The 26239-nt window shown below is 36.8% G+C and overlaps 1 protein-coding gene across 2 annotated transcripts; it reads left to right on the top strand.

Annotated features, from left to right (window-relative positions):
* The first annotated feature begins 889 nt into the window (after positions 1–889).
* On the top strand, positions 890–25228 carry LOC135610127 (transportin-1-like). Of its 2 annotated transcripts, XM_065104214.1 has the most exons (29): positions 890–1296; positions 6315–6602; positions 7825–7914; positions 8015–8092; positions 8180–8260; positions 8560–8610; positions 9036–9121; positions 10466–10532; positions 10620–10676; positions 10787–10816; positions 10908–10967; positions 11142–11255; positions 12124–12237; positions 13080–13178; positions 14551–14676; positions 14753–14827; positions 14965–15036; positions 15187–15297; positions 19704–19787; positions 20836–20943; positions 21213–21314; positions 21418–21480; positions 21603–21677; positions 23061–23132; positions 23201–23325; positions 24208–24259; positions 24352–24420; positions 24501–24560; positions 24655–25228. In XM_065104214.1, the coding sequence occupies exons 1-29, from the start codon at positions 1120–1122 to the stop codon at positions 24736–24738; spliced, it is 2670 nt and encodes an 889-aa protein (XP_064960286.1). In that variant the 5' UTR covers positions 890–1119; the 3' UTR covers positions 24739–25228. The 2 variants fall into 2 exon arrangements, with proteins under 2 accessions (XP_064960286.1, XP_064960287.1); XM_065104215.1 differs by lacking the exons at positions 24208–24259; positions 24352–24420; positions 24501–24560; positions 24655–25228 and having other exon boundaries at positions 23041–23132.
* Positions 25229–26239: the final 1011 nt, after the last annotated feature.

Genomic DNA, 26239 nt, shown 5'->3' with positions numbered 1-26239 from the left:
CCTTGGTGAAATCCACCATTGCAAACGGGGGTAAAATAGTCATTTTAACTTACACAGTGGCCACCCTTAATCATGTCGATGCAATGATGAGATAGTTATCGCTTTTTATGAAAAGCCTAAATTTACATGAAAGTCCAAACCTATATCTAAATTCTAACATTCCCCTCCAATTGGATGAAGAATTACTAGGGCTTGACACATGATTTATTTAAACTCATGATTTACTCTAAAAACATGATAAAAAATCATCAGCATTACTAACATGCTAAAATTAAGCTAATAATTTTTTTTTTGATCGGTGATCCCTCCTTTCGATAAAGATTTTTATAAGAAAAAAACTTAGATCTAGTCATAAATTAGTAATTTCGAAAGAAAGATGACTTAAGATTTAGAAAAATGATGAGTTTTGAGAGTTTTAGATGAGGAAGTGTAACCTAAAATCTTTTATAGAGCTAATTGGTAATTTTCGATATTTAACGAAGAGTTGATTAGGTATCAATTATATCCATGGATATAGGTATCTATCCATATAAAAAATAAATGTTTTATTAATATAAAAAATATATATTTTAAAGAATTGAATCCAATAGTTATAACTCAAACATTCCAACAAACTAATTTTTTATTTAATTTTTAAAATATATTTTAAAAAATAATAAAAAATTATCTCATAAAAGTTAAAAACCCTAATATAGAAAAATATTAATTTATAAATTTATTTAGATATATTTGTATTTATTTGGTTATGAATAAATAATAATAATAATATTATTATTATTATTTATAAAAATTTGATGTTATTAAATAATTTTGATAAATTGCCACCAAAAGTTGCCTTCGTTTCCTTTTTACCCTCGTGGATCCTCCCCTCGAAGCGAAACCTCCTCCCCCCCCCCGGCTCTTTTTTCGTTACGTCGACGGCGCAGCCTTTTGATTCCTATCAACCTACCGAGCGTTTCCCCCCTTCTGCTTTTTCCTCTGCTTTGCTTCGAGTGCCTCAAGAACTTGATCTCTTCCCCAAGAACAATTACGGTGCCTCGAGAAATCGATCGATCGATTCGAATTGGTTCGCCTCTTTTATCTTCGTTTCGGTTCGGATCGGTCGGAGGCGGCGGAGAGATGGCGGCGGCGGCGCTGTGGCAACCGCGGGAGGAGGGGCTCCGCGAGATCTGCGGCCTCCTGGAACAGCAAATCTCCCCCAACGGTGATCAGGCCCGGATTTGGCAGCAGCTCCAGCAGTACAACCGACTTGCCGATTTCAATAACTACCTCGTCTTCATCCTCGCCCATGCCGTGGTACTCTCTTCTCATTCCTTCTTGTTTCCCTTCTTGATTGGATCTTTTCTTGCTTTTGGTCGTTTGCTGCTCTGGCTTTTGGTTGGTTACTTGTTTGATATTCACCGTGTTAGTGGTTTTAGAGGGTTTTCAGTTTTTAGCGTGTTTCTGGCTAAGAAGTAGGGCATGTGAGGAGTTTGTGGTAACAAAAAATGGCCGAAATTAGGAGACAATGCTTTGTTCTTAATCGTTCTGCAAAGTGTCTTGTGTTTTAGGATATGGATACACTTGAATTGCTGCTTGATGACGATCGTAGATGGTCCTTGTTTTTACCATCCGATGGAGGATTTGTAGCGTTGGAAGGTTAATTATCCTTTTTAGAAAAAGTAATTTTAGTGATGTAATGTTACAATGAAAGGATAAGAATTTCTTTGAGGAGATTTATTGTCAGAAGCTGCTCTATGTGTAGCTTTGAAGTCAGAAATTTCTCTTTTAGATCAAGTAGGTATGCGTTATCCCACTTTTTCCTCTTAGGGTGTCGTCTTCAATCTAATGCTGCATGTGGAATTTAGTTTAATATTCTGCTCTCCTCACCCCTCCCCCCCCACCCCTCTCCCCCCCAAACCTAATGGTTGTGCAAGACTGTACAATGAGATGTCATGCAAATAATGTGACTGCCGCTTAAGTTAATGATCCATCTCCAGATGTTAGTTTTTGATACAGAGGATTGACAGAACTTTACTGCATTTTCCCCTGAGCTTATCTCTTTTGTAATTTGGAGCCTCAGGGTCCTCATGCACGATCTTAAAGCCATAAATTAGCTGTACAGAGATTTTAAGACAATTGACTTTGAATTGTTGATATATCATTATGTCTGGTGATGAAGTCAAAATGATGTTATTTGGTTGTGTTGGCCTCCTACAATCTCTTTAATAGAGGAATGGAGCTTTCTCAGGAACTTAGGAAACTTTGACATCAATCGATGTGTTTTGATCTTGTAGCCTGGTCTCTCTTCTCATTGTTAATTAATTAATTATGATTTCAAAAATTGAAAAAATTATTATTAGACATGTAATGGGTGCTACTTGAGAAGTATGTATGGCTATTTTAGGAAGAGAGCTGGCTAAATGGACATATTCCTTTCGGCCTGAATGTGATAATTGATATTATATATGGGTGCTACTTGAGAAGTGTGTATGGCCATTTTGGGAAGAGAGCTGGCTAAATGGACAAATTCCTTTTGGCCTGAATGTGATAATTGATATTATATATGGGTGCTACTTGAGAAGTATGTATGGCTATTTTGGGAACAGTGAACCAAGGCGCTTCGGGCGAGCGCCTGGGTAAACCAAGGCGACCGAACCAGGATTTTAGGTCTGGTTCGGTCCTGGTTCGGTTGGTTAGTTGGTTCAATCGAACCAACTAAACCGATATAACCCTTACCCAACCCTAACCCGCTGCTGCTGCCACTCCCAATCCCGATCCCGATCTCGCTGCTCGCCGCTGTCGCTGCTCGCAAACGCTGCCGTTGTCGCTGCTCGCAAACGCTGCCGTTGTCGCCGCTGTCGCTGCTCGCAAACGCTGCCTCTGTCGCCGCTCGCGCCTCCCGCTGCTCGTCGCTCCTGTCGCCGCTCGCTGCTGTCACTGCTCGCAAACGCTGCCTCTGTCGCCGCTCGCGCCTCCCGCTGCTCGCCGCTCCTGCTCCCGCTGCCGCTGCTCGCAAACGCTGCCTCTGTCGCCGCTCGCGCCTCCCGCTGCTCGTCGCTCCTGCTCCCGCTGTCGCTGCTCGCAAACGCTGTCGCTGCTCGCAAATGCTGTCGCTGTCGCCGCTCGCACCTCCCGCTGCTTGTCGCTCCCGCTCCCTTTCTCGCTGCCGCTGCTGCTGTCGCTACCGTTGCTCCCCGCTCGCCGCTGCCGCTGCCGCTGTCGCTGTCGCCGCTGCTGTTGTCGCTGTCGCCGCTGCTGCTGTCGCTGTCGTCAGTATTTTTAATATTAAGTTTCTCAGTCAGCAGGCTCAGTATACAGTATACTGTTAATATTAAGTTTATTTGAAATGATTAATTTTCAATGCTGTTAATAGATTTTCTTAATTTAATAGCATATTTTTATTTAAAATTTTAAATAATTATATTTATTAATTATATTATATATTTTTATATTTTAGCGCCTCGCTTCGCTCGGGCGAGCGCCTAGCGCCTCGGGCGTTTTTGGACCTTGGTGCCTTTTGGCGCCTAGCGCTTTTTAAATCATTGTTTGGGAAGAGAGCTGGCTAAATGGACATATTCCTTTTGGCCTGAATGTGATAATTGATGCTATATATGGGTGCTACATGAGAAGTATGTATGGCTATTATGGGAAGGGGGCTGGCTAAAAGGACATACTTTTGGCCTGAATGTGATATTAGATATGGTTCATCGAACAAGATTTAGAATGAAGCTTACGACTTGAAATTAAGTATGGTTTCATTTTTTATTAACGAGCTTAAGCTTAGCATGAAACACTGTGTATTAAAGATTAACAACATGCTAAAACTACTAGTTGATGTATCCAAGCTTCAAGAGTGATCATGGAATATTGATGATGCATGAAGAAGAGAATAGACTCATAGAGATTGATGTTGAATAATATTTTGGAACTAAGAAGGCCTATATTGAAAAAGTGCAGAGGATATGAGAGAGGTAGATTACAATCATTTACTTCAGTTTTATTCGGTTTTCTGTATTATTAGAAAGTTGGATAAGTAGATGAGGCGTTAAAGTGATTCATGGTTATGTGACATAGAAATTGACATAGAAATCTGGGGATTCCATGGGCCAACTATCACTTGAGCCAATGGTAGGCGAAATAGCAACACAGTATTGGCATGGAGGTTTATCATGATTCCGCAAGCTAGAGCAATGTTCGATATACAATGTTTTGGAAAGAAACAGGACACTGTATTACCTTAGGTCCCAAGTGTACAGACTGAACTAAAGCATGGCTGTCAGAGCTCTGGTCCCAAGTGTATGTTATGTCACTACATTTGTGCAAAATCGCCAGTCTATGTGCTACAGTGTTCCCCTCGTTATTTACAAACAAAACCTCAGCACATTGACCTCATTGACCAATCACAAAATGTCTTTGACTAGAGAGTCCAGATGGAATGCGACCAAATTTGTTCAATTTACAAATTTGACAGAAGTTTGTGAATCAGTTTTGACTAAAATGTTCCGTATCCCCTCCCTCTTAGCTCTCCACAAGCCCTCATAAACACTTTTCTTCCTCATGAAGAGCCGAGAGCATCATGCATTTTGAGAATCGAGCAGCAATTAAATCATTCTGTTGGTTCTTCATTTAGTATCCAATGTTTGCCAAACCAGAGATAGAGTTGCATGAACCACACAGTTCATATTGTTGTCCCAGCCTATAATATCACTAGTCCTAGCATGCACATTCTGAATATTTGTTGGACATACATGGTTACTAGACATGTTGATTGGCATGTATCATTTTAGAATGCGACTCATCCATGAAGGTAAAAACCTTCATCTAATTGGACAGTGTTGGTTGAGCCATAATCATTTTTGTGTTTGAGTTTGCAAATGTGAGCTGTGTTTTATAGATAGTTGATCAGAAACAATAGAATTCATTGAGATGTTCAGTTGGTGTGTAGATGGACCAAAGCTAGAGAGTATGATCATTGTATTTGTTTAGTTTTTTTCTGGAGCTTCTGATTGAGCTGTAAAGTTGACATGTAGGGATAAAGATATTCCTTTAAAGCAAAGAAATAATCATGTCTTTGATCGAACCAAGTTTTGATTGGTTCTTTGTTACATTTTTTTTGTTTCATTGGTGCATGCTTAATTTACTATTTGGTTTTATTTGATTATTGAAGTGTTGGTTTGAAATAGTGTTAAACATAAAGCAGCATTTGTGGTTCCTTATGATCAAACTCCTGAGATTTTTTAATTCTGCACTCAACGTATAATGCATGTGCATTTTATGTTAATTGCATCTAGTACTTATCCATTGCACCATCAATTTTCCATTTAAATTCTTATTTTATAACATCATATCCTATCTTTAAATCTGCCACATGGTGTTCAGCATCATCATAGCAAATCATAGGGGTGAATGTGTGTTAGATAACACTAACTTACATACTCTAGGCATGTGGCATGAAATTACATTATGTTTTTTGATTTGTTTTCCCAGAGAAGATGGTGTTTCTACAAGTAATTAGGAGGTTTGATCTTGCATTCTAGGTATGTTTATTGGTCTCTGGAAAATGGTTTAGTTGTGCAGATTTCAGAACGGGTCAAACAAACTAATCTTGCAGTCCAGGGAAATTTTTAAATATATGATCAGTTCTTGCTAATAAAGTACATGTAAACATTTTGCATTGGTTGAAAGTAGTTTGATGGGTCTCGTCTGGAAGTTAAGAAATTATTGATGGGCAAAGGAGCTAGGTAATTCCAAATAATTTTGGTTCCTTGCTGCACATTTCTTCTGTCAATTAAGTGCTGTATACTGGCGAAGATGATGGTCATTAATTCTGTTGCTAGGTGTTACATGATCCATTGGTTGTTGGGACCAAGGTTATCCAGATACTAGGACTGGAATCCGTACGGGAATCTTATTGGACAACTATGTACTGATTTGTATTGCATGATAAATGCTGTTGCAGCAATAAACTTACTAAAAAATATTCAATATGTTGGCAGTGACCAATTGTATCTGTGCACTGCTATGTCAGCAGATCCTTAGATCAGCATAGGACAGTCAGCATACCATGAAATTCAAAACCATAGGTGGTATTAAGTTATTTACGTGTCATTTAAATTTCATTCTGAATCATTACCTCATATTTTTCCTTGATAATGTGCTCCCTTTGTCTTTTACTTCCAAGTTCTGTTTCTGATTAAGTTGATTCCCAGTAACTACACTAATACTAATTTGAATAATCTGGTGATTAATTTTCACTCATTATTTTAATCTTTAGAATGCTCGTTTATCATCTTGCACTCATTATTTATGTTCTATTATTCTAATCAAACTAGGGTAAATCATTGGAAGTACGACAAGCTGCTGGTTTGCTGTTGAAGAACAATCTTAGGACAACTTTCAGTTCCTTGTCTTCTTCATACCGGCAATATATAAAGTCTGAGCTGTTGCCATGTTTAGGGGCATCAGATAGGACAGTTCGCTCTACAGTTGGTACAGTTGTCAGTGTTCTTCTTCAGTTAGAGACAGTTGCTGGATGGCCGGAGTTGTTAGAAGCTCTTGCTCAATGCTTGGCCAGTAATGATTTTAATCATATGGAAGGTGCCATGGATGCTATATACAAGGTCGAAGCTTCGCTAGCAAATCTTTAGTTTCGAATTATTTCTATTTTTTGACTTTATTTTTATAAAGAACATTTTTTTCATCTTAATCACTTTCAATTCTTCGAACACAAGTACACTGTGGGTATTTGTCTTGTAATCTATACTAACAAGTTTAGGATTATTGATTTCAAAAACATGAATTACATTTTCAGTAAATTACACAGCTTCATCTTCGAAAAAGTTGCATTTTCGCTAGATTATATTGTTCCAGATCAATATAGACATATGGACGTGTTGATTGGATGAGATGAGTCAATCAAGATTATCGGTGTGACATGAGGTGCAGTAAGACTTGAGAAAGCAACGAACAAAGATTTGATGGCTTAATTTCAATGGTCAAAGATTTGATGGCTTAATTTCACAACATGGAGATAGATTTACTGGGTAAATTGTAGGAGAGAGAATATTTTCAGCCAGTGATTAGAAATTCATTCTGCTTAAAAGGTAGGAATAGGACTTAATTCATTGACTGTCCTTGTTTTTTAAACATGATAACTTGTGTAGCAAGTGATGGATGCCAATATGAATCATGATACTGTATCAGAATTGGCCAATATTGTGAACTACGGTCAGCGAATGAATGAACAAAATGGTGGTTGATGTTATTATTCTTGTTGACAGAACGCCAATTATGAGCTACTTAGTCTAGTTACCTCTCTAACATTTGTGTCTACAATAACCACACAAGTTATACTGAACACGTGTTATAAGCTCATCCATTATGAATGTGATAAAATAAAGAAATATAGTAGATCCTTGAAGTAAACTTAGAGTGACAGAGAAGTTACTAGAAATTCCTCTTATACTTCATATACTCAGTCGTGGCCTGCCTTGCTCTATTATGCTTGGTGGTCTTGACTTTAGTCTAGAGTCTGTTGACTTTGCTGACAATAATTGCTTAGTTACAAAACTTGCCAAAGTCATAATTAGAATTTATTGCTTCTTCCATGAATTGGATGCTCTTATTAATATAAAGTATCTTAGGGAATATCTACCCTAGAACAGAAATCACTCTGGAACTATAACATTTAGTGACTATGATTTCTGACGCGATTAATTTATTTGGCAAGCGGTGAAGTTCTGTCGTCTTTAGTTTAGTAAGATTTATCTTTTAATCATTGTCCTCTAAGGAGTCATATATTCTCTTTTGAAGCCAAGAATCATCTTTACTTTGTCATGATAGATTTGCGAGGACATCCCAGAAGAGCTTGATGTGGATGTTCCTGGATTATCTGAACGCCCCATCAATATTTTTGTGCCAAGATTGCTGCAGGTAATTTTAACTGCTTACCTTATCAAGTTTGTAGTAATACAAACCTTGTACTTAAGAGTTTAGATGTTGAAAATTTTGATTTGCCTTGTGTCTGTTTCAGTTTTTCCAGTCTCCACATGCGATATTGAGGAAGTTGTCATTGAGTTCTATCAATCAATTTATTGTATTTATGCCTACAGTAAGTAGACATGATGTCCAACTTGTTTCAGCCTTTGCAAAACTGAACTTATAGTCTCTCCTTAATATAATCTGAATCCTCATGCAGGCCTTGTTTATGTCCATGGACCAATACCTTCAGGGTCTATTTCATCTTGCTCAGGACCCTTCTGCAGAAGTGCGGAAATTGGTCTGTTACTTGACTTCTAGCATTTTTAATATTTTCTGTTTATATTTTTGCAAAGTTTGTACCTAGTTCATAATTTACAAGTTTGAAAACTGTAGCTGATTATTGGATTTATGATGTGTTATAATGATGATATTCCTGTCAACAAAACTACTTAGATGCTCATCATACAACTTATATTTCAACTAATATCTCTCTTTGGAGCAGATTATGTGATTACCTTTCTTAACCTTGGATATTATTTTTGGATGACTTGAAGTGTTTGATACCTTTGGCATCGTGTCCTTTCTCTCTGTATGTAGGTTTGTTCTGCCTTTGTTCAACTGATAGAAGTTCGACCAACCTTCTTGGAGGTATGTAAAAATTTTTATTTTGACTCGTAGGCCCTTTTTTTTTGTTGGCAGACTGCCAATTTGAGCTCTGCTAGCCCACTGGTGGGTACCAGGATAGTGCATGGTGCCACGGGATACCTCCTGTGGTGCAACCATGATGTTGTGTAACACATGCTGAGACATGAAGCATGACTATCCTGGATGTGCAGCAGCAAATCATGGCTCCGTCCCTATTTTTGGTTTCTCTGATATTGGGGTACTTGAAACTCTGTGAGTTCTCCAAGATCAAAGTAAATAGGCTGTACTTGTCACTTCAATATCTAATATATTGGATTGATACCTCTAATTCCAGAGTTCCCATAGTTTTTATGTCTGCCAGAGTATGTTGCTGTCTTTTTGTTAATTTTATGTGATTCTGTAAGTGACATTAGTCCTGGATATTGCAGCCCCATTTGAGAAATGTAATTGAATACCTCTTGCAAGCCAATAAGGACCCTGATGACGAAGTTGCTCTCGAGGCATGTGAATTTTGGTATGTTCAATGAGTTTGTTCTGCTTTCCTGTCAGCTTGTAAGTACATTTGGCTTTAATTGTTAAGAACATAAACTGAGGCATATTTGTTTGTCACTGCAATCTGATTTGTCGATGCCCATTTCAGGTTCATGTTTCGGTTGCCCTTACTGATGAAATTAGGGCATTGGAAATAATGTATAGAGACATTAAAATGACATTGTAACTTTATGCCATTTGAAGTTGAAAGATGATTTTTAACATATGATGAACCTTTAACCAAATATTTTAACCTAGAAGATTTTTATATATATTCAATTACTAGTATCTAGTACTTTCAAAAATTAAAGATTACTTAGGTTACAAATAATCAAGGTATGCAATTTTGAATAATACTGTCCGGTACGGGCGGTATGTACCCATTCGTTAGCTGATCGGTATCTGGACCGCCCGTTACCAGACGGAACGGAATATATATATATATATATATATTAATATATATAAATATTTATATATAAATATTTATATATAAATATATATAATCTTTTATATATATATATATAAACGAGGCGATGTGACATCGCCTTATATAAAAAATATATATATATATATATATAAATATATATATATATATATATATATAAATATATATATATATATATATATAAATAAATAAATAAATAAATATATATATATATATATATATATATATATATATATATATATATATATATATATATATATATATATATATATATATAAACGAGACGACATCGCCCAGCCTAGAAGAAGAGAGAGGTGACGTCGCCGAAATATATATATATATATATATATATACCGAGCGGTATACTGAACGGTATACCGCTCGGTATACAGTATCGTACCGTACCGAGCGAACGTCGAAACTCCGGTACAGTACAATATTTCAATCCTTGCAAATAACCATTAAGCGGTAACCCTTAATTGTTTTCCTGTAATTTCTTTTTTGGTTATGCTATTGTCTGATTTTATTCGGTACATAACATTGAGCAACATGCCCATTGGTCCTGTTCTTTTTTTCTCTCTTTTTTTTTGCTTTGCACGACTTAACAATTATATTCATCAAGTGGTGCACAATCACTTATCTGTTTGTACCTTTTGGAAAAGTAAGATTATATTGACTGTAGTTAGAACAAAAAGTCAAAGATCCCACACTAGGTTTGCTTTTGACATGTTGGGCATAAACATGTTTTTGAATGCCTATGCTTATCTTTGCTTTGTCAAGGTAGCTTCTGATCAACTCATTTATTATTCTTCAAGCTTTAGGAAGAAGAAGAATTTGACTTATCTCACTTGTCATGATGCTGGTTGTTGGCTGATATTTCAGGTCAGCATATTGTGATGGTAATTTGCCACCTGATGGTTTACGAGAGTATTTGCCATGCTTAATTCCGGTATATCTTGCATCCCTTTCAGCAGGCAGTTTTAAAATGTTTGTCTATTTTTCTTTAATAACAATAATGCATTTATACAAAAATCAGATTTTATTATCAAATATGGCTTATGCTGAGGATGATGAGACACTTTTTGATGCCGAGGTATACTTTATGTTTCACTTAGTGGTTCCTTGTTTCCATTGTTGTCTTTAAGCTCCTATATCAGCTTGGTAAACTTGGATTCCTAATACATAGCTGTTCTTTGGTTATAGGATGATGAGTCATTTCCAGATAGGGATCAGGTATTTATTTTGCTTCTTTGAATTTTGAACTCGCTCTTCCTTCTGCATGTCTATCTCTAGTTTGGAAATGACAGACTTTTGTCTTGAACAGGATCTGAAGCCTCGTTTCCATTCATCACGTTTTCACGGATCTGATAACTCTGAAGAAGATGTATTATCTCACGCCTGTGGTTTTCCTTTATTGCTTTGGTTTCTAATTCATCTCTCAGTTGTTCTCATCATTCTCTCCAGCCAACCCTGGAGGATTCTTAGTGTAGATTGTCCATTGCTCTTATGCCAGGCTTTCTAAGCATCGTTCTTTGAGATCTTTTGCTGTTTTTCACAGGATGAGGACACTGTCAATGTTTGGAATTTGCGCAAATGCAGTGCAGCTGGACTAGATATCCTTTCAAATGTTTTTGGAGATGAGATTCTTCCAACTTTGATGCCTTTGATTCAGGTAATCTCAAAGATTATCTATGAATTATAGGTATACTGGAGAAAAAAAATTCACTTTAGTTCCTGCTTTTAAGATAGTTTTGTATGCGCTAACTACTTTTGAGTTAAAAATTCTTTTTTTTGTTTATGCTAATAAAGTACGATCATTTTATATGTTCCAAACTGCAAAAAAAAAAGGTCTGATATGGGTTTGGATCAAGGTTTGCCGTACCGGACTGTACCGCCCGGTACGGGCGGTACGTACCGGTCCGACAGGCTAGCGGTACACGGACCGCCCTGTACCGGTCCGCCCGTACCGAGCACTGTAGCAGTGCACTGTAGCACTGTAGCAGTGCTCGGTACACCTGAGTGTACCGCTCGGTACACCTGGGTGTACCGAGCGGTATACCGTACCGTACCGGTACCGAGCCCGGGTCGAAACGCCGGTACGGTACGGTACGGTGAACCTTGGTTTGGATTATGGTAAAACAAAAAGCTTGCTCAAATACTAAGCTTTACTGGATAGCGGACACAAGATGATTTTTGACTGTACTAGGTCAACATCGTCGAAGGTTGCAGGGTAGGAGATGCATCAGATGTATGCTATATGATACAATAATTAGGATGTTATGATGCATATCAGCTTTGACCTGGGTAGATCTGCCCTGAACCTGCTTAGATCAGTCCTGGCCAAAAATCAGCTAGGCCAGCCACCCTTGGAGGTCCGGATGGAGGCTTGTTGATAGCTATGTTGTTTCCTAATCATTTAATGGTTAATGCCTGCACTTAGCATTTTTTTGCTAATAATATTAACATTAATTTACATGACAGTTAATAATTGATGCTCAAGAAGTTGTTTCATTTTACTTATAATGATCTGACTTTTGCAGCAAAAATCATCAACTACAAGTGACTCTAGTTGGAAGGAGAGGGAAGCTGCTGTTTTGGCTATTGGGGCCGTAGCAGAGGGATGCATTAATGGATTATACCCCCATATTCCTGAGGTACAGCTTTTACACTAGATAGTTGAAGGGGTAGTACCACAGTGCGACTACTATTTAGTTCTGTTCTAAGAAACAAACTATTATGGAGTATGATTTCTTACTTCTGCTTATTATATTTTGTCAATTTTCTTGCTTTAGTTTGGTGTTGAGAAGGATATCAATACTTGAGAGTCTTTTATTAAATTGTAATGGCCTGCATTCTAATGTTACAAAATCAATTTTTAATCTTACAAGTACCTAAGCCCATTTATAGTATAGTGTAGAAACCTTTAGCTCTCTTGCTTGGTCAAAATAATCTTGTCTACTAAAAAAGGAAAATGGCATGAAGTGATCAGCTACTGTGTTCTCTATGAATTTTATGTTTAAATGATGTTTGTTATGATCTGGTTTCCAAGAACTGAAAACTAATTTTCTATTATCAGTTAGCATACTACAGAAGTAATGCTTTTTAATTGTATGAGTTGTTATTTGAGTCTGACCAAAATTTCTTATGGCCTTTATGGTAGTTATCTTCTAATGATTCCTGATCTAATTTTTATCCATCTTTTCCTGGTATTTGGTATTTTTAAAGTTTTAGCAAGTGGTCCATTTCTTGTTTGGTTGTGGGACTTTCTTGTGAAAGGACTTATGTTAAAGTTTCTCTAGCTATTCTCATTTAGTTTTCTTGTGTAGGACTTGCTTCTATTTTGTGCTAAACTGATGTACTTGTGAATATTGTATTGCTTTCTGTTACAAATTTTTAGATATCTATGATTTTATGTATTTGCAAATCTCAATGCACTTTGTCTTAGAAATTTTTTGTCTGCATTTAAATAACTGGTGTGTTATGATTTGGTTTACAGATTGTGACATTCCTCATTCCACTTTTGGATGATAAATTTCCACTTATACGGAGTATCACTTGTTGGACACTTTCTCGTTTTAGCAAGTTCATCATTCAGGTATAGCTAATATCTGCTTTGTTGCAATATTGAGACAAACACCTTTTTTCATATTTTATTTAGGTTCGATCAATGTCAATAGTGTGGGAATTTATTTAATTTTTCATTAGTGCCATTTTATCCATTCCATCTAATTCATATTTTTTGCTTTGATATAAAATAAAGGTGTATTAGTAATTATGTTGGTGTCGTAAAGGATATTTATGATAGTTACTGTTGATAAAAGCTGTCTATTGAGTTTTCTATTAGTACAGAAATACACCAATGATTCATATTAAGTTATACTTTTTCACAAGGATAGTAGACGAACTTACTAGTCATGTTCAGGATAAACCTCGTCGACTTATTTTTTTGTTGATATTATTTTAATTGATGAGAGTTTAAGCAGAATTAATTTTAAATTTGAGTCACGGAGATAAACCTTGAAACTAGAGGTTTCAAATTGGGTAGGATTAAGACTAAATGTATAATTAAGACTAAGGTTTATGGAAATAGTCTCTTTAAATATTTAAATGTAAAGCTGCATACATTGACCCTTCTCACACCTCGCCTTGCCTCGTGCAATGGATACACCCTTTAGATGTTGGCTTAGTAATTGTAAGTGACATTTTAGGATATAGTTAAGTTGGATGCAGGAAATTTCATTAATTAAAAAAATTTAGATATCTTGCATCAATTGTTCAAAAAGAGGGAGAGATAGATGGAGATCTTATTCAGAGTAAAAATTGGATGGTTAAACAAAGAGGGACATTAGTAGTTTTGTATTATAAATAGGTTCCATTTATATTAAAAGGAAAATATATAAGATTGTTGATAGACTAGGGAAGCTTTATGGATCTGAGTTTTTGGGTAGATAAGGAATAATATATACAAAAGTTTGTATAGTTAAGATAAGAATGTTAAAGTTGATGCATGGAGTTACTAGGAATGATGAGAAAATGATCTCATTCGTGAAAAATATGGTGTAGTAGAGGTAGAGATGAGGAGTGCATGTTGAAGTTTATATGTGGAGAATCATTTGAGATAGTACAAACATGGGCTAAGGAGACCTATATATTTTGTAGTTAGAAAATATGAAATAATCAATATTAATGGTATGAATAGACGTATAAGAAGACCAAAGGCTTTTAGAAACTATTAATAAAGACATAAATGCTCTGAATTTAACTAAGATTTATGATTTTTTATAGAACTCAATGGCAGATATAGTGGACCCCAACTCATTATCAAATTGCTCCCTTATAATTTTTTATAAATGTTAACCGGCTTTCTTATCCTTGCTTTCCTTATTCATAGTACTTGTGGTTTTCTCATCTTATTTCAAGAGGGAAACAGCATATGGACAACTTAATTCTGTTTGCCTGCTTTGCAGAATATTGGTCACAGAGATGGTTATGAACAATTTGACAAAGTTCTAATGGGAGTTCTGAGAAGAATATTGGATTCCAACAAGCGAGTGCAAGAGGCTGCATGTTCTGCTTTTGCAACACTTGAAGAGGTTATGGTTAAGTTTGTAGCTTGATGATTTTCCTGTCTGTATGCTTTCTTTACCAACAGAGACTCACTACATGCAGGAGGCTGCAGAGGAATTGGCCCCACGTCTGGAAATCATTTTGCAGCATTTGTTATGTGCTTTTGGGAAATATCAGGTTTCTTCTAGATCTTATGGTTTAGATTTAGATCTTTATTTTCTCTGCAAATGGAGTTATGCATGTCATGAATAGAAGTCAATTAGAAGAAGTTCTATGTTATTTTGTCCCTTTTCACTATAATATTCTTTATCCAGAGGCGGAACCTTCGAATTCTTTATGATGCTATCGGTACTCTAGCAGATGCAGTCGGTTCAGAACTCAATCAGGTTCTGTGGTTTTTGCAAGCTTGTGCTTCTTTTTGCTATGTCATTCACCTTCCACATAAATTTGGATAGAATTTAGATTCAGATTCTTAAATTGTGGTTTCATGAATACAACATATCTGAATGCTAATTTGATGTGCTGCTAAACTACAGCCAAAATACCTTGACATATTGATGCCTCCATTAATCGCTAAGTGGCAACAACTTGCAAACACTGACAAAGATCTCTTTCCATTGCTTGAGTGCTTTACATCCATTGCACAGGTATATGAGTTCTTAACTTACATTTTATTATTATTTTTAATTTACATCAATTTCTTGAATGCTTCACGCCGGATGTTCTCAAGAATGACTTATTATAAACTGAAGTCCCTGTAAAAGATAGGCTTTTGGCTTTTCCAACTTTTGTTTTCATCAGATATGTTATTCTATCAAAGTAAGCAATAAATATGTAATCCTAGGAGCTATAAATATGTAATCCTAGGAGCTATTAGAATTCCATAGATTAGGCATACAGAAACATTTTAAAGTCACTGAGGAAGTTTGCAAAGAAATGCTTAACTTATGAACATTTTTTATAAACCAGACCTGTGTCCAATGTCTACTTTGGAAAAGTGAAGAGATTGCCCATAAAAGACATGTGCTCAAAGGGTCCAAGGATTGTTACAAAGAGATGATTGGTCCTCCTTTCCAACTGTCTTGCAAGTCTGATAGAACTTCATCATAAGGGTAAAAGAATAGGGTGCCATTAGACATATCAGACAGATTACTTTGGTTTCTTAGCAGTGATTTAAAGAGCGCTAGGCGCCAAAAGGTGCCAAGGTCCAAAAACGCCCGAGGCGCTAGGCGCTCGCCCAAGCGCTCGCCCGAGCGAAGCGAGGCGCTAAAATATAAAAATATAAAATATAATTAATAAATATAATTATTTAAAATTTTAAATAAAAATATGCTATTAAATTAAGAAAATCTAAGATACAAAATCACAATATCACATTAACAAAAAGTTTCAAAATTCAAAACAATAAAATTTTACATCAAAGTCATTCATCATAATCAATATTATCGTCATTTTCACACAAATCATCTTCATTAAATTTGTCTTCTTCCTCTTGTCCTTCGATTCCTTCCTCTTCATCAAGATATGTTTCATTCTCTATGTCTTCAACAATAGCAGGAGCTGAGCTTGATGCTTTTGCACTCATTTTTCTCTTTGACATCTGTCTTGTATATGTTTGTAATTCTCCAGCACCTGAAGCTCTTGCCACATCTTCCCATGTCAATCTATCATCTTCAAATACAAGCTCGTCTTCAGCATCTTGCAAATTAGCACCCATTTCTCCTACTAATCACTCATTTGAATCATCAATATCTTGTAATGAGATTGAATCAAATCTATTTTTCAAATCATGACGAGTCTTCAAAGCTTGATTATACTTTATGTAAACAAGATCGTGCAATCGTTGATGTTCTAACCGATTTCTTCTCTTTGAGTGAATCTGTCATGTCATATAATTTAAAAATATATTAATACATATATCTAAATAAATAAATTAATTAAAACAAAAATATTTAGTAATACTTACATGCTCAAAGACACTCCAGTTTCGCTCACAACCCGAAGCACTACATGTCAAACTAAGTACTTTGATAGCAAATTTCTGTAAGTTCGGGGTAGAATTTCCAAATAGACTCCACCGTTCAGCTGCAAAATTTATGTTATTATTAGTAATAACATAGTAACATAATATATATGAAATTAATTATATCAAATTATTAATACCTGGAGAGGTAGTTGTCCTGGATCGAACGACAATTGGAATTCCAAAAAGACCTTCAGCATTTTTATATAAAGATAATTCATGAATAATCTTATCTTGAACCTCAAGGCTGGGAACTAATCTTGCAACACACTGATATAACCCACCCAAAACTTCTGCATCAAATCCAACAGATTTAATCTTATAAAAGAATTCAGGGTTCAAATAATATCCTGCTGCATGTAAGGGACGATGAAGTTGACAATTCCATCTTTCGTCAATGATTGTAAAAATTTTCTCATATTTTTCTTCATGTTCATTAAAAGATCTTTTAATCGTCTTTTTTGCTTTATCCATAGCCTCATAAATATATCCCATTGTAGGCTTATTTTCATTATCCATCAACCGAAGGACTCGAACAAGAGGACCCATTACCTTTAATATATAAACTTCATGATTCCAAAAGGATGATATTAAGATGATATCAGCAGCCCTCTTGCCTTTTGCTTCTTTTGCCCATTTGCTTGTCACCCATTTCTTAGAGGTAAACATATTTCTCAGAGTATGTTTTTGACGATGCACGCTCTGTAATGTCAAGAATGAAGTAGCAAATCGGGTAACACCATGTCTCACTAATTCTTTATTCCCTGTAAATTCTCTCATAATATTCAAAGCCCCAATGTGATTATAAAGAAATCCAACAACAAAAATTGCCCTTTCTAAGGTTTTCTTGATTTTTAAGATCTTTCCAATATCCTCCAACATTAAATCAATACAATGTGCTGCACATGGAGTCCAATACAAGTGTTATCTTTTTGATTCAAGCAATTTACCTGAGACAAAGGATAACAAAAATGATAAGACTTAAGAGTTTAACACACTTAATTGAAGATAAAATAATTAACAAAATCAAAAGATGAATATTACCAGCTAAAACATAGTTGCTTCCATTGTCGGTTATGATTTGAACGATATTTTGTTTTCCAATTTCTTCCACGAAGTTGTCAAGTAAATCATATATCTTGTCTCCAGATTTTACAAAAGATGAAGCATCTATTGACTTCAAAAACATAGTCCCTAAAGAACAATTAACCATAAAATTAATTATACTCCTGCGCCTCCTGTCAGTCCAAACATCTGACATAATAGAGCAACCATGTGTTACCCATGATTCTTTATGACCCTTTAGTAAGTCATTTGTATAATTCAACTCTTTTTGCAGCAATGGAACTCGCATCTCATAATAACTTGGAGGTTTTAATCCTGTACCATATCTTCCAATAGCTTCAATCATATCCTTAAAACTATCTAAACGAGTTGTACTAAGGGGAAGACCAGCCTGATAGAAGAAGCGACCAATGTGCTGAATTGTTCTTCCTCTTATTTCTTTATTACAAGCATCACTTATATTTGTTTGTCTAAATTTTGAGCCTCCTGCTTGCCCTTGTTGTTTCTGGGATCCTTGAAGCATATATAGATCCATCGGTCCTTTTTTACCTTTCTTAGTACTCATAACTTCTTTTCCCTTTTTGTCGTATACTCTTTTTTCACTTGGGTTAATACTCATAGAATAATCTTCTTCTTCATCCCTGAGATGTTCAACATTGTCTTCTGGTAAATTCTCGTAAGATTCATTCTTTTGTGTCTTCTTTTCATTCATATAACTCAACAACTCTTCTTTTACCTCAGGTGAACATTTTTTGCAAGCTGCTGCATTCTTGAAATTTCCTATTAGATGTTGTTTTGCACGAAAAATACTACCTCTGGTAGTCTTATCGCAGAATATGCAAGTCACTGCATTATGATCTTTCGGATTATTCAAATAATTATACTTCCATGCAGGATCTTTTTTTGATACCATTGGAGACTCTATTGAGTTGCTCTCTACACTTGCCATTTATGTTGAAACCTAACAATAATTTCAAATAAATAAAAATTAATAACATTAAAATCAAAATAATATATTATTAATCTATTAATAGTATTGAAAATTAATCATTTCAAAATTCAAATAAACTTAATATTAAGAGTATACTGTATACTGAGCCTGACGGAGAAACGAGGAAGCAGCGGCGAGCGGCGGCGGGAAAGGGAAAGGGAGCGAGAGGCGCGAGCAGCGGGAGGGCTCGCGGGAGTCGCGAGTAGAGGGAAGGCTCGCGGGAGGCGCGAGCAGTTGGGAGGGCTCACGGGAGGCGCGAGCAGCGGGAGTCGCGAGTAGAGGGAAGGCTCGCGGGAGTCGTGAGCAGCGGGAGGGCTCGCGACTGGGCTCGCGGGAGGCGCGAGCAGCTAGAGGGCTCGCAGGAGGCGCGAGCAGCGACAGCGACGAGCAGCGGGAGCAGGAGCGACGAGCAGCGAGATCGGGAGCGGCAGCGGGTTAGGGTTGGGTAAGGGTTATATCGGTTTAGTTGGTTCGATTGAACCAACTAACAACCGAACCAGGACCGAACCAAACCTAAAATCCTGGTTCGGTCACTTGGTTTACCCAGGCGCTCGCCCGAAGCGCCCAGCGTCTGGGCTCGGGCGAGCGCCCAGGCAGCGCCTGTTTGAAGCGCGCTGCCTAGGACATTAGCGAGGCGCTCGGGCCTCGTCTCGCCCGAGCGCCTAGGCGAGCGCCCGAGCGCCTCTTTCAATCATTGTTTCTTAGATCCTGACAGAAGCTCCAATTTGATGGTAAGAATAAGCTTTGTTGTGCATGCTATGACCCAATTTTAGAACTTATATGGGAACATATTTGGTGACATCCAAAACTGAGTTAGCTTCCATAAGTTTATTGGATCTTGAATGCCTGGCAATACGGTTACTTATATGGTCATATGTGCTTGAGATGTTAGTATATTTTCAGATTCTTGTCTTTTCTTGAACATTTCTTTAAGGCTTTCATGTATAGTGCTGCATCCTTTCCTTTTTCGTCAGGCTTTAGGACCAGCATTTTCTCAATTTGCTGAACCTGTATTCCAAAGGTGCATTAGTCTTATTGAGATTCAGCAATTGGCCAAGGTATTTTGCATTCTCTTTCTCAGTTGATCATTGATAACTTCTATTTCCACTATTACTATGGTTTACTGTTCCTTTATGGATTGCTTGATAATCATGACAAGGCTTGCTGTGTTTATTGGGTTTTAATTGGACACATTTACTCAGTAGGCTTTTAATGGAGCAGAGCCATGAGTTTAGATTTATGACTTTGTTTCAATCGTCAATTTTGAAGATAGAAAAAGGGTACTGGAATACAAAGCTTTAATAGTTAATATGGTCATAATAGAAGAATGTACAGTGAATTATTGAAGTAGAATTTTAAAGATGGTGATACTGAGTTGTTTTTTTCTCCTGCTCAGAAAAATTAATGTAATTGATTATTTTGGTGAAACCTACTTATTTTCATGCCATGGTAGCCTATTTGGAGCCTTTAAAGTGAAAGCGTTGATGTGAGCAGGTGGTTGACCTAACTCTTGTAGTTTGTGAGAAAAAAGTCTGAGCAGGTGTACTTTTACAATCCACGCTGTATTTGACTTTAAACTTTATATTACTTAATCGACCCTATATTATGTTATGGTTAAGTGAATTATTCTAAAGGTTAATTGCACCATGCCTTTTTGCTACCCATTTTTATTAGTTGGTGATATTCCCCTTTGCTACTCCCATGTATTTTTCTTGGTGATGTTCTCTTTAATTTTTGAAAATTTCTTAATTGGGGCTATAAGTAAGTTGATATTTGATTTCAGTTTTATATTTTATAAACAATCTGCAATCACCCATCATTTATGTTATTCTCTGACTTTCCAAAACCAGCTCCCATTTCTGCTTGGTTGACTTTTCTTTATTATGCATAAGCCTGACCTGGCAAAGAGATACAATTTCAACCATTCTAACTTTATTGTGGAACATGTACTAAGTTGTCGTGCTGCAAATTTTCTCTCTAATCATATGTTTTTTCCTTAACTTTTCCTACACTACATAATTATTTGGATGATGGTACTCATCATCAAGTTTTATTGACTATTGGATTTAGCTTGTCACTCTGACATTCAATGCTTTAAATGCACAGGTTGATCATGTGACTGCTGGCGTCCAATATGATAAGGAATTCATTGTCTGCTCATTGGATCTGTTATCAGGCCTTGCAGAAGGTCTGGGCAGTGGGATAGAGACCCTGGTACTTTTTACTGACTTAAGCAGTTTACTGTTTCCGAATATATATATATATATATATATATATATATATATATATATATATATATGGTGTGGCACAATATATCTTTTTCATTTCAGTTCCCTTGTGACTGAGAGCAACATTTTTCGTGTTTTTCTGAAGCAAAGAACACATATTGCATGTTGTCTTACATGTTAAACATTTAGTGTGGTGTATTCATTTAGATATTTAACAGAATCCTAGTCATGCCAATATTGGCTGCTGTTTGGTAGGTTGCAAAATCCAACTTGAGAGACCTGCTTCTGCAATGCTGCATGGATCAGGCAACTGATATTCGGCAGAGTGCCCTTGCACTTCTTGGTGACCTTGCAAAAGTGAGTGTTTGCATCAATATTAAAATATTAAAGATATATTATGTTAGAAGGCTTCCTCATAGTCATATATGCTTCAATGTATTTAACTTTTGCAATATGACAGGTTTGTCCTGTGCACCTGCACCCTCGTATTCCAGATTTCCTAAGGGTTGCAGCTGAACAACTGGTGCGAAATACTTTGCTAGAAATTGGAAAGTAATCCCACTATATAATAGTTGGGACTTATAGCTTTTTTATTGTTGTTGTAATCCCACTATATATGTTACTTACATAACTTTCTCATGGCAGAATATTACTGCAGTTAAGGAAGCTGTGTCGGTAGCAAACAATGCTTGTTGGGCCATTGGAGAATTGGCTGTCCAGGTCAGTGTGTGTCCTGGTACTAACTTTCCAGTAGAACAAAACTCTCTTCATAAATTTTTCTACTGTGTTCAATCTAGCAAAATTGTACTTGTCCTCTGAAATTCAGATAAGGTTGGGAAATTGTTCACCCCCCTTATGTCATATCTACATGGATTTCTTTTTCAGTTGTAACAATAAATGATTATCATTTCATGGCATCGAGCATGCCAATTACTTTTGGGCATGGTATGTTCCATTCTGTGACAACATGGTGGACCCAACTGGGGGCATTTGGCCTGGCCATGTGTGCTGACCAGCATATCATTCCTTGAAATCGTTGTCATCACTGGAAATTCAGCCATGTTACAATTAGCAAGAGAAATAATAATGGTACGGTTCCTTTGGCAGTTGCCTCCTAGTTTAACAGATCTATATGCAAATAATAGATGCCTAACCCTACAACCTGCACGATCATTGACAGCTCGTGCAGGGCCATTGATTTCACATTGGAGAAATACTTTGAAGTCTTAAACTTTATTATGGTCTGGGTTTCAGTTCATGATACTTCCTGTCACCTTTTTCTATCACTTCTCATCATTTATTTGTACATTACAAAATGTAATTTGAAGTGAGCAGCAATATTCCAACTATGATGCATATGTTTGATTCTCTTGGTTTCACATTGATTATCATGATTCTTATTCATGTCGAGCTGGTTTTGTTTTTCTTCCAAATATTTTGTTGGTTTAATAATTATACGTATTGGCAATGATTGGTCAACCTTTTCATTATTAAAAGAATCATCCACTATTATGTTATAAGTTGCAGCTGTGCATATTATATTTCCCCTTAAATAGTTGATATAAAGTTTATAATAAAAAAGGTTGCTAATTGTTGTTTCTTGTGCGTTGCTATTTTTGTGTATGCATCTATTATGAAGATTCCTAGACAAGTATTTACAGCACAAGTATTCGGAGTACTTGGGTTGAACATTTCTTGAACCACTGTGTCAATAGTATACCACAAGAATCACAACGACATACATTGGAGTGAACTGGAATTAGTTGCAGCAGCTTGCCAGCTAACAACTAGCTGGTTAAGGTCTAAATCTCTCGTGTTGTTAAGCACCAATTACTTCAGTAAACAAACACACGAACATAAAGGTTGCATCTATGCAATTCCATATTGTTCCATTAAGGTTGTTTTCAACCCGGCCTATATACTATTTTGTATGAAAGTGAACGTAAGCTCCATAGTATCGATATTATCTACACTACCCTTTACCAGAATAATGGGCTAGGATCAAGTATTTTTAAATATTTGAAATGTGCATATTGAGCATACTTGAGGGTTTTACTGATATTATGAATTCTGATTCTTGAAGCTGCTGTTACCAAATTTCAGGTTCGTCAAGAAATTGCTCCAGTGGTTTTGACAGTAATATCATATTTGGTCCCTATTCTCCAAAATGCAGAGGTGATTTATTCTCTATTCTGATTGTCAACACTTTAGCTCAGTTTTCCTTATGACTTATTTGTCTCCAGGGTTTGAACAAGTCATTGCGAGAAAATAGCGCTATCACCCTTGGGAGGCTTGGCTGGATTTGTCCAGAACTTGTGGCACCACATGTGGGACACTTTATACAGCCATGGTGCACTGCTTTATGCATGTAATATACTCTTTCTTTACCAGTAGCTTCTCAATGTTGGTATAAATTAGTGCCTAGCATACATTTACTAGGACTTAGTTTGTTCCTTTGTTCTCCTTGTTAGCCACTGTTGAACTGCTTGTTGTTCATGAAGTTTGAAAGCATGTTTTATTCCAATAGTTTTCTGTACCATCCACAGTATTCTAAACTTCTTTATTGGATCCTATGCAAAATGAGAAAGATTTGCAGGTATACCTGATGGCTATAGTTTCAAATGAATCTCTTTTTTTTTTCTCCAAAATTATGTGATGTGGTTTAGTTAAACAAGTTTTACAGGGTACCCTTGACTTGAAACCCAGTGTAAATCTGTTCATACATTAAGTTATTGCTGCACACTGGGAGCTGATTTGCTCATTTTTCTACATGTCCTTGACGAGTACCAAGAATTTTTAAATTTTCTTCAGGAGATCCCAGAGGAATTAATTCAGAAAGTACATATGAATCATTGACTTAATGAGGCTACTTTTGAATCATTGACTAGTTGAGATTCCTAGTGTTAAGTGGAAGTGGATCAGTAGTTGACTGATATTCTCCTAAACAGAGCTAAATTGCAGGACAAGATCCTTGTAACTGGCCTTATATAATTTAGACATCATAATAGTGACTGCCAAATTCTAGGTAGACGATTGTGGCCAGTAGTGAAGATTTTTCTCTGTTTGCAGACCTTGGTCTTTGCTGTTGATGTTTTCTGCACGTAATTTTTTCCCCTATCCAAGGAGTAGCTTGGAACTTCAAGTAGTTACTAATTTTCTTGACTTTGATAATAACTTGATAATTAAACACAGCCATTACTTGGCTTTCATTACCTTTCCGGATTTTCTTATCCAGAAATTTTATGTACAGGATACGAGATGATTATGAAAAGGAAGATGCATTTCGCGGGCTTTGTGCAATTGTATGTTTACCTTTTTCTTTATCTGCTTATCTCATTTTCTTCATGATGTTCATGAATGGTGCTTGGCAACTAAATGTTTGTGATATCTGTAGGTAAGAACAAATCCTCAAGGTGCTGTGAATTCACTTTCATACTTGTGTAAAGCTGTTGCTAGTTGGCATGTAAGGAACTCACTCTAAATTTTTAATGTCAAAATCGAACTAGTTGTACCTTCTAGCTGAGTTTTGCTCTTACCTTTCAGGAAATACAGAGTGAGGACCTACACAATGACATTTGCCAAGTTCTGAACGGATATAAACAGGTACAGACTAATTTTTTTACATGCCACATACTGTCCTTTTTTTTTTTTTCTTTTTTCAAATTGACATTAAAAACTGTAAAATTATGTGCTTTAGATGCTTCCGAATGGAGCATGGGAACAGTGCATGTCAACTTTAGAACCTCCAGTGGTGCAGAGATTGTCAAGATTTCAAGTGTAACATTACTGAAGGAGAACCTCCTTTTACTGGTTGTCGTACTCCTATGTCGCATGAGTGAGATGGATGATAGTGTCTTGGTTGGAGGAATGGTTATATGAATTGTGGAAGGTTTACTTGTGCCAGTCCCAGAAAAGTTCCTTTGCGGATAAAATCATACCAAGGCAAAATGAGTCAGGTCAAAATTGTTTTCTATATGAGGCCAAGGTGGGGTGTGTTTGGTTACCTTGAGAAACCAGATTGATCCTTTTGTCATATGCTCATAACAAATTTTTTTTATATTGTTTCAGTGGGCTCGTTTTTGCTTGTAACTCCACTGATTTGTTCGATGGCATTCATCGACTAGTCGAAAGGTTTTGTAATTTATATGTGATCGTTTCATGTGTAACAGTGTTGGTTTTGTCGGTAGGGTTTGTAGCTATTTTTGAACGATTTGTCGGTGCGCTGTACTGCAGGCTTATAGTGACTCCATTTAAATTTTGCTTGTACTTCATACTTGTGGTGCTTGAATTCTTGGAAGATTCGACCAAGATTTCCATTCCTTGGAGGTGTCTTATGTCTTGGAATGGTACTCCACCAATATTGGAAACCTTTTTTTTTGGTTGCATACAATGTGCCCACGTTGTAACGGTGTATTAGAAGGAGAGTGTAATGCCCTTAAGTTATCATGAAAAAAAAGCTTTATATTACGGTAAATTACCCGAATAATCTTTGGATGTTGTATTACATCTGACAGTCGACAACCGTCCTTACAATATTTAGCTAGTGGAAATATAGAATATGGATACTTGTTTTGGATTCACAAGCTTCTCAGACGGGTGTCTGGATTTATATTCGGATCGACTTCCAGATCCTGACCTCCTGTGCAGATTGTTGTCTCCCAATCCCAACCGCTCTTATCATCTCAACCATTTTTGTTATGATTGAAGCCAGGCAGGAGGCAGTTTTGATGATAACGTCCCCACGCCCCCCTTTTCGTCCTCCCCTCAACCGCCTCTCTCCGCTGCTACCCCCTCGTTGTCAAGCCCATGAGGTGATGCAGAGCCGCACGGTCTCTGCCACCGATGACAAGACGGGGCGGTGTAACTGCTCTCCGCCGCTCCGCCGCATCTGAACCCCTGCTACGAGCGCCGGGTTTCGCGGGAAGAAGAAGTACCAGGCCCACGATCCCCGGAATCAGTTCGAGGTTCGCGACAATGTCCAGCTCCAGAAGGTGCCGCCACATCACGAAGACAGAAGACCGTCGTCGTCCCAGGATGTTTCCAAGGCTGTCGACGCTGTAGGAGTAAGGAACTCAATCCTTTTGTCTTTGTTTCTTTTTGATAAAATGGGCTGCGAATGCAGCCTTCAGCAAGTAGACAGGCTATCCTCGTTACTCGAACTCTAGTCATCGAGATTGCGAGTCGATGTTTACAGTCTTACCCGTATAAACATAGACCCCTAGATGGCTAAGGAGAAATACACAAAGGTTCGTTCCTTCCAATGCAATTTATTTTTGCCTTGA

Source organism: Musa acuminata, chromosome BXJ2-4 (assembly GCF_036884655.1).
Source record: "Musa acuminata AAA Group cultivar baxijiao chromosome BXJ2-4, Cavendish_Baxijiao_AAA, whole genome shotgun sequence".
NCBI lineage: Eukaryota > Viridiplantae > Streptophyta > Magnoliopsida > Zingiberales > Musaceae > Musa > Musa acuminata.
The sequence above is the reverse complement of the archived record's forward strand: the minus strand, read 5'-3'. Positions and strand labels throughout refer to the sequence as shown.

Excerpts from the sequence above, each read along its gene's own strand:
- LOC135610127 (XM_065104214.1), top strand. The coding sequence starts at position 1,120 with ATGGCGGCGGCGGCGCTGTGGCAACCGCGGGAGGAGGGGCTCCGCGAG. Across the intron at positions 8,611-9,035 it reads TTCGACCAACCTTCTTGGAG|CCCCATTTGAGAAATGTAAT; the intron begins GTATGTAAAAAT and ends TGGATATTGCAG. Across the intron at positions 19,788-20,835 it reads AGATTCAGCAATTGGCCAAG|GTTGATCATGTGACTGCTGG; the intron begins GTATTTTGCATT and ends TTAAATGCACAG.